General features: G+C 41.8%; 1 protein-coding gene across 1 annotated transcript; it reads right to left on the reverse strand.

Annotated features, from left to right (window-relative positions):
- Positions 1-405: 405 nt before the first annotated feature.
- On the reverse strand, positions 406-7,282 carry LOC134619811 (H-2 class I histocompatibility antigen, Q10 alpha chain-like). The gene is made up of 6 exons (XM_063465640.1): positions 7,181-7,282; positions 6,126-6,397; positions 5,166-5,456; positions 4,261-4,545; positions 3,681-3,749; positions 406-2,755 (listed from the first exon to the last, which is right to left on the reverse strand). The coding sequence occupies exons 2-6, from the start codon at positions 6,178-6,180 to the stop codon at positions 2,685-2,687; spliced, it is 771 nt and encodes a 256-aa protein (XP_063321710.1). The 5' UTR covers positions 6,181-6,397; positions 7,181-7,282; the 3' UTR covers positions 406-2,684.
- Positions 7,283-9,306: the final 2,024 nt, after the last annotated feature.

The following is a 9,306-nucleotide window of genomic DNA, read 5'->3' on the forward strand; positions in this document are numbered from 1 at the left end:
AACAAATATCTTAATGAAGAATAAATAAATAAATACAATAACATGAATTATATATTTGAATTAAATCAACAGTAAAATACTTTAAACTTGCTCTTTTGCACCATCTGGTGGTGAACCGTGGAAGGTACAGTTGTTTGCAGTTTGGGTCTCCGCCCCTTTTTGCTCGTGGTATCTGCATGCTGCAGCTGCTCCCGTTTAGATCCACGTACCTCAGAGAAAGAGATGTTCAAAATGAGATAAATAGAAGAAATGAGTGAGAAAGAAGACAGAGAAGAAGATACTGAGATAATAAAGGACTGTTTAGATCCTCCTGGATGTTAGCTCAGGAGGTTTGTGTTTATTTTCTGTGATTAATGTCTTTTTGGATTGATTAACACAAAGTACAAGAATGATTTTGATGTCATGTTATTTTTTATTGTTTTTTTTTCTCACGGGGTGTCAAAACCAGGATCAACCCAGTTTTATAACATCGAGCCTACGTTAATCCTTCAGGGTGCTACATCAGCCAATCAAAAGCAGGGAAATTCAAATAATGAACTAAATGTAGAAATAACAGCATAACAAATATTGGAGAACATCAGAGACAGAGATGCTTTATTAAAGGGATGTTTGTGTTACATCAGCATCATAAAAATAATACAATCTACAATAAACAACACAGTTAAAAAAAAGTACCACAGGCGCCCGGAGACGGCCTTAAACTGTGAGAGAGTTCAAGAGTTGATAGATTTACCACCGAGATAAAGAACAAAGAAAAGTCCGAATGAAGTTTTTTACTGAAAACAGTTAAAAACAGATACAGTAAAAGTAACACTGACATGCAGCATACAGTGCAGTGTGTGTGTGTGTGTGTGAGTGCAGGGTTGAAATGAGCATGTATATAATCTGCAGTCAAATCCAAACAAATAAATAATAAAATAAACTTTTCTGTCCTGCAGTCCTCCACCTGTGCACAGTTTCACTGACCTGTGAACCTCTATCATGTGTCACAGCACTACACTGGCTCTTTGGGGTCAGAGGTCACCTTTAACATGCTCTCTTCAGGATTGTCTGAATGTTTATGGAGTCCCAGCACTATGCACACTAACAGTATAATAGACGGATTTAGCAAAACTGATGTAAGAAAAAGTGAAGCAGGTGCCTTAAACCTGCATTTTTATTTCATGACCACCAGGCGGCGATAAAAAGACTCTGGCTGTATAGAAGTTCATTTCCGGTCATATTGAACTAAAAAAATGTGAATTTTCTAAATCTTGGTGAGATTGAGTTTCAGAAAGCAGGATTATTGATGTTTAATGATTTCACAGTTTGTTAGCCAGTAAATGTTGGTTTCACCATCAAACTCAGACCTTCTGATGACCTGAGGTTTCAAAACACCAAGAAGAGGAGTGCAGTGAGAGCATCAATAAAATCATCTGCAAGGAAGTTAAAAAGGGAAGGTGTGGAGGTTAAAAGCAGAGAAAGTATGGATGTAAGGAGAGAGTGCAGCGAAATTCAATCAGGATTTTCAGGTGGTTTGTTTCGTCTGCAGTGGGAAGTCTCTGTGTGTCTCCAGATTCTGTCTCCAGGCTCTGTTTGTGTCCCCATAACACTCCCCTTTGTTCTTTTACACAGATATGATCCATGTGATACACGTGGACAGCCTGCATAGAGCACACACTCACATTTACAGGCTCTGAAACTCTAAAACTCTGAACAGCTCAATAGTTAGATTTCACTGATGACCAGAGGTGGGGAGTAATGGATTACAAATACATGTATAAATACTGCATACAGCAGCTGCTGTTTGAGCCTCAGGTCGGGGAGTCACAGAGGAACAGAGCAGGTCAGGCTCACAGTTATCCTGAGAACTCCTCCAGGGTTCAGGGATCAGGTTCACTGGCAGCAGGTCAGTCACATGACCAGGTATAAAAAGGGGCGGAGTTTCTCATGAGTAAAGATGGACAGATGTTAAATTAGCTACAGGAAATAATCCGAACATCATCATTTTATTTTGAAATGAATAGTGTTACTGTAACTGTTTCTACCTTCATGCTGTACGGTGGTATAATCAATAAAAAAACTCATGATTCACATAATAAGTTCAGTTTATTATAAAGAACAACACAAAATACTTTTATTTTCTGATCCTTCACATTACGACTGAAACACTTTTTAAACAGAAGCTGTAAATATTTCTGACAAATATGACTGTGGTTCACTATAATGAAGAGGTTTGAGGATTGTGGGAGAATGACACTGAAAGTCATGCAGCTGATGTGTTGCTGATATATAAAAACAGATTTCTGTATTTCTTGACTTTTCGGAGCTTGTTGTCAAACACTGAGTGGATTTTTCTCTACATGAAAATCTTCTCATCTTTCATACATGAATTATTTCCTTCCAGCGGCTCTGAATCAAACTGCTGCTCTGAGGTTTCCAGGCTTTACTTTCTGAGCTCTTTCAAAGAATCCAGTTTATATGAAACTGCAGCAGGTTTGAAAGTTGGATTCACTTTTTTATTCTCACTGCTGCACAAACCTGATTTGACATGTTTGAGTAAAAACTCCAAGTTTAAACTGTAAAATGCAGCAAACGTGAGCCTCCTCTTAGTCTGCATGTTGGGAAATGTGGTAAATACACTTGTTTTGGTAAATGTGGCTTCAGGGAGCCTTCAGGCGCTCTGATGGATGTTCTTGCAGACGTCAGAACATCAGCTGGACGGGCTCCAGCAGCAGTCTGCCTGAACCCGGGCCTCGGCTGTCGGAGTCATCGGCTGCAGGGATGAACAGCAGTGTTAGAGTATCACAGAGGTGCACGTGCTCTGGCCTCTTCTTCTGCTTTGACTTTTGCAAACCTGCATTCATGACTGTGTGTTTGCTGTGAGCATGACTCAGCATGAGGAGGCGCTCACATGACAAACAGCTGTATGAATGAGATCTGCTCACAGTGCAAACTGCTTACTCATGATTTCTGTTCTTTATAAATAACTGAAATATTGACTCTATGAAAGACGAATGAAGTGGAAGATATGTCTGATGCACAGACAGTAATCAGATTACCAGATGAAGGTTAGTGATTACATTTCCTCCACACACTTTGATTTCCTCTCAGAGCTGACAGGAAACACAGCAGCACACCTGCGAGGACTCTGTAGCTTCACACACAGCAACACTGACATTTACCTGCAAACACAACGGCCTCAGATCATCAGCTGACAGTCGCTAACAGGCCAGTGTTCACACCTGTGCTGAGGTGGGACGGAGTAACAGTTTGGATGCTGACACTCCAAAAATGTTCATTCCCTCAGGATTCTCGTCCTGACGTGTTTATCCTGCTGCTCCAGCACAAACAGCAGCGTACCTGAGCTATAATCATGGTTCCTGCAGGTGCAGCTGATCATTCTGATGATCGCACAAATCTAAAACTCACCTTTGCACAGATTCCCTGTGAAACTCTTCACAGTTGTGACAATCCCACTGTGGTCACATGACTGAACCAACCTGAGAGCCACGATTTCAACCATAAAGTGCTGACCTTAGTGCAAGAGCATCGTATAAATAATAATGATAATAATCATATTTTTGTGTTAGTAGTTGTGGATCTTCTGCATCTGCTTTCATTAAAACTGTTTATGAGTTTCTCCAGGACGAATTTTAACACCCAAAGTTTGAACCTGTGGAACTTAAAACGATACTTACAGGAGACACCTGAGTCAGAGGCGGAGTCAGAGGCGGAGTCAGAGGCAGAGGCAGAGGAGCTTTGAGAGTCTGAAGGAAAGAAATTAATTCAGGTAAACTTGTGAGTTGAATATGTAAAAATAACAATATCATGATAAAAAATAATTAACATGACTTTCATATTTAAGCATCACTGCACAGTTCAAAACACACACACCTGAAAAACTTTAAAAAAAATAATTGCTGCACAACCAGTAAATTTCTAAGCTAATGTTCAGGAAAAGTATTTCCTGTTCAGTGTTCAGGTTGGACTTTTCCAGAGAAAATCTAAACGAGCCAGCAGAGAGCCTGTATCAGACTGATGGATGATCCACAGTAGACGTGCACAGAGGAAACTCTCCACACTGTGGACCTACCTCTGGATGCACTCACTCAAATTCAGTCCAGTAACTGATTCTGAGTTCAAACATTGACCTGAACAGAAAAGTGACTGTGGTCAGAAAACTAATGCTGCAGGGATCTGCTGCTCTCCAACACAACTTTAAACAAAGAAGAAAACTGTGACAAATCAAAAAACCAAAAATAACATAAAGTTTCTCACCCCAAACTCTGGTAACGCGCACAGTAGATGCCTCATGAATGACTTCACAGCTGAACGCAGACAGGTCAGACCTTAAAACCTCCACATGGTCTCTCCTCTGGAAGGTTTCATCGTGATTTGGAAGAACTCCCGAGCTCGTCAGGCCGTCGTCTGCAGTCAGGACACGACCGTTCCTTCTGATCCTCACTGTGAGCTCTGCTGGGTAGAAGCCTGTGGCGAGGCAGGTCAGGATGAGGTTTGCATCCACTCTGGAGGTCTTTGCATACAGGGACACCTCGGGTGGAGCTGGAGGAGAAAATGTAAAGAGTATGTATCTCCTCAGCTATCACTGCAAACAGGAACCATTCAGGTTTTCTTTGACGACTGAGCACAGCTGTGGCAGACTTGTGGCATGCTGACGTTTAGTTTGTGGCTTCCACACAAAATGCTTTCACATCTGTAGTCTCACATCTGGAGCTGAATGTAACTGAGCTCGTTTATCTCGTCTGTGTGACTTTTTTTATCCACCAGGTGTTTCTGTAGGTGAACACCTGCCGTGTGTGGGGAGGGCACAGCGAGGTAGTACAACTACAGTTTGAAGATAAAAAGTGAAGAGTCACTTTATGACTGATTATTGATTTTGCTGATAGGTAGTCGTGCGTTCTTTCATTTATATTGAGCTGTAAATCTGCATTACTGCTGCCATAATGAGACTGTTGTGTTCAAATAAAGGAGGGAACATTTAACTCACAGGAAACTTTAAGCTTTTACATTTATTTTGAACTGAACTTAGAAAAGTTGGAAGTTTAACTGAAGGTTGTTGGATTTCTGAATGTTATTAAACCATAATCACACACAAAGCCTCCTCTATGAAGTCTAATAATAATAATAAATATTAAAATACAGAAAGAAGATGTCATACATACAGGTGTTTTGTAGCTGCTGTTGTTCATAATTCAAGAACAGGCTCAGCCAATCGATGCACTCGTTCTCCAGGTATCCCTTGGTGTACTCTTTCAGCACCTGGACGCCGTCCCACTTCCTCTTGGTGGGTTCTGCCTCCGGAATCAGAGCGACCCAGACTCCATTTTTATCATTGAAGGACAGGAAGTCGTCTCCATCGTAGGCGTACATGTCCATGCCTCGGACAAACCCGAGCGTGCCGTCAGACTGTGTCTCACCCTCACAGCCGTGCATCCACTGAAGAACATGGAGGTCTGACAGCAGGAGGTTGAAATAAAGGAAGAACAAACAAAGGAAACAGGGATGAAGATTCAGAGGAGACAAGATGAGGAAGCAGGAACAACTTGTTCCTGACCAGAGGAACCTGATCTCAAATGGAAGCATTTTTCAATAAAAATGTTATTTTGTTGATGTCATGCAGGTCCTTCAGATTTCAAGGATGAATTTAGATTAACCCTGGCAAACTCTGATGTAAACAATCCTAATTAAAGAAAGTTAACCCAACTCCTGGACTGCTGCAGTCCTTCTAACAGAAGACTTAGCCCAGACTTTTATACCCAGTATTCCAGTATATATATTCCACAGTAAGTGTGACAAATAACACACTAACATCAGCGTTAGTAAAGACTTGTGCAGCTCTGATGTTGCTGAATGTGGAAATTAGAAACAGCACTCGATCATCTCAGGATGGACTAACACTGAGTTTACTCTCGGTCCGTGGGGACAGTTACAGACGGTGAACATCTCGTGAAAACTATTTCCTCCTTCTTTGTTTTTAGATGTCAGGTCTGTGCAGCAGGGTTAAAGCTCTAGAATCGATCAAATATATTTTCTATCTATCAAAAATAAAAGCTAACCGATCATCTGAAATGTGCGTCACTCTTTACTTTCACTTTTAAGCCTCCTGCAGGATGGTCACTCACCGCCGTTCACGCTCAGTCCTGTCCCCGAGAGGACCAGAACCACCATGAGGAACATTCTGTTCTCCTTTAGAACCAGTTTTATCCTCCTGCTGGAGCGGGGTTCTCTCCGTGTCTGCCTGAGACCCGCAGCTGCTCGCCCTCCTGCTTCCTGCTGATGTTAGTGAGCAACATCTGGAAGACATCAGCTGGATAACGGTTTCTATTTTTTTGTTTTATTCCCAGCTTTATTCTGGAAGATCACACACGGAGGAGCAAACCCTGGAACACCAACACTAAAAATAATAATACAAACACATAAAGGAGAGAACAGAGTGACTTAATCAGAGTATTTAAAATATATTTTTTTATTTTTATTAGTGGAAACATTAGAGCGTCCTTTAACTTTTTTTGTGGCGTAATCTAACCTGTTTTATTGTGAAAGGTTTAACAGGAAGTGAACGTCGGTAAACCGGTGTGGACACCGGTGTTCTGACAAAACGTCCTACCTTGTCAAAACATCCTACCGTAGCGTAAATTTATGGTCTTGTCTATCAATCCGTGCTACCTTATCAGAATATGCTACCTTACGTGGTTAATGGCGTACATATCTATAGATAGGACGTCCTGTCAGAAAACCGGGCCCTCTGACCACCACCAGTAGGCAAACATGGGGTTAGTATCTTGCCCAAGAATATTTGGCATGCAGCCTGGAGCAGCCTGGGATCGAACCACCGACCTTCTGGTTAGTGGCTGACCTGCTCTGCCACCTGAGCTACAGCCACCCCTAAAGTAGAGATAGTGTCTGTCTCCTGAATCCAAACTGGAAGCTGGTTCTACAGAAGAGGGGCCTGTTAACAGAGATTAATTTGGCCTTAAACATACCATTTATTTCCATGGAAACAAACACAGCCAGAATTACAAATACAGTTTAAATTCCCCCCTATACAATAAAAAGAGTGTTCTCAATACGCTAAAAAAAACCCTGCAGGCAGAAATAAATATATACTATCAAAACAAAGGCTAAACAAATGTTTCCCATATGCTAAAATTGCCCCGTTTCTTCTCCTCCTGCTCACCTTTTTCCCGTCTCTGCGCTCACTATCCCCCTTAACAGTAGTGATGTGCGGATCGATCCTGAAATATCGATTCCTTCGATACCAATCATTTATGTTCTAGAATCGATTCTCACATTAAAATATCGATATTTTAGTAATTTAGGGTAAATTTGTAGTTTATCATTAACAGGAACACAGTGGAAAGAAACTATAACATTCGGATTGTCTACATTCGAAGGAACTACTTCCTCTTCCGCCTTTCAAAGTCATGTGCGAAATACGGCTGTATAAACGTGTTGCAGCCCCTTGGCGTGCGCACTCACAACAATGGCTGAGCGTAATTGGAGTCATGTGCAGACGTATTTTACCTCCACAAACAGCTGAGACGTGGTTTGCGATACATGTGGCAAAAAGTGAGGTGTTGTGGCAACACCACTAACCTTGTCCCTACCTCAGAGTAAATCATATCACAGAATATGACGAGCTTATGTTGAGGCGAACTGAAGAGGAGGAGAGGGACAGGTGCTGCTAGGGCGAGACAGACGTCTCTCACGTTATGGAGTCCTTTAGTGCTGCAGACAGGCAACGTGTTCAAATAGCGCACAAGTTCAGTTTTTTTATTTCTATATGATGAACTCTGCATTATTAAGTGATAAGAACAAGTAATCTCATGTCCTGTACATTATGACGCTATAATTTGAGATACAATAAATAAAATATGTTTTTGTACAAAGTATCAGTATCGGATCAGTATCGTCGATACCACCCTGAATATTACTTGGTATCGGATCGGAAAGGAAATCAGTGGTATCGCACATCACTACTTAACAGGTCAGTTCACATATTTGTTGTTGTTTAGTGTTTCATAGTTCAAAGTTCAAATTGCAAATTCTAAATCTTTGATTCACGTACAATCTGAGTGCTTCTATTCAGTAAAAATCTGCAAAATGTCAATTTCATTTTGTGTGTTCCTGTTATTACTCCCTTATTACACACTTATAACATACAGTAAAACAAAACAACTACCAGATGTTGAAAGAAGTCGTATTCCTGAGAAAAGGGACAAAAGCACATCCTCACAGACTTTGACACTTTTACAGCTAAAACAACGAAGTAATTCCAGGTTTCACATTATGGGGTTTAAAGGGCTAAGGTTGCTAACAAGTGGAAACCTTTCAAACCTCCTTGTCCACTTTTCCTTTGCTGTGCTCGTGAGGCTGGATGGTGAATGTGGTGTTGGGAGGTTGGATGGTGTTAGCATTGTAGCTGCTGTTTGCCTGCTGCTGTGTAGCCGCTGCGCCAGCTCCCGCTTCACCTGGAGAAAACTCTCTTTATCGCTCCCAGAACTGCTCGCTGACGCTCCCCGATGATTAAGCTCTTTCTGCTGCTCCACGTCTGACACCAGGTCATGTTTTAAGGCAAAAGGATTCAAGCGACACTTTGTAGTGCAGCTGAAACTCGTACTTTAGTTCAAAATCCCTGCAAACCATTTATCTTTTTAGCAAGCTGATAAGGTAGGACGTTTTGTCAGAACACCGGTGGCGCCAGTGTCCGGCAGCCTCGCCTCTGTCAGTGCACCCCAGGGCAGCTGTGGCTACAGTGTAGCTTGCCATCACCTGTGTGTAAATGGGTGAATGACTGAATGTAGTGTAAAGCGCTTTGGGGTCCTTAGGGACTGAGTAAAGCGCTATACAAATGCAGGCCATTTACCATTTATTTACCATTTCAAGATTAGGCTTCAAACTTTCCTTTTTGCTAAAGCATATAGTTAGGGCTGGACCAGGTGACCCTGAATCCTCCCTTAGTTATGCTGCAATAGGTGTAGGCTGCTGGGGGATTCCCATGATGCATTTGGTGTTTCTTCTTCAGTCACTATGTGTTAATAGACCTCTCTGCATCGAATCATATCTGTTATTAACCTCTGTCTCTCTTCCACAGCATGTCTTTATCCTGTCTTCCTTCTCTCACCCCAACCAATCACAGCAGATGGCCCCGCCCCTCCCTGAGCCTGGTTCTGCTGGAGGTTTCTTCCTGTTAAAAGGGAGTTTTTCCTTCCCACTGTCGCCAAAGTGCTTGTTCATAGGGGGTCATATGATTGTTGGGTTTTTCTCTGTGTGTATTATCGTAGGGTCTACCTTACAATATAA

The sequence above is a fragment of the Pelmatolapia mariae genome, linkage group LG22 (genome assembly GCF_036321145.2).
Source record: "Pelmatolapia mariae isolate MD_Pm_ZW linkage group LG22, Pm_UMD_F_2, whole genome shotgun sequence".
NCBI classification, from domain to species: domain Eukaryota; kingdom Metazoa; phylum Chordata; class Actinopteri; order Cichliformes; family Cichlidae; genus Pelmatolapia; species Pelmatolapia mariae.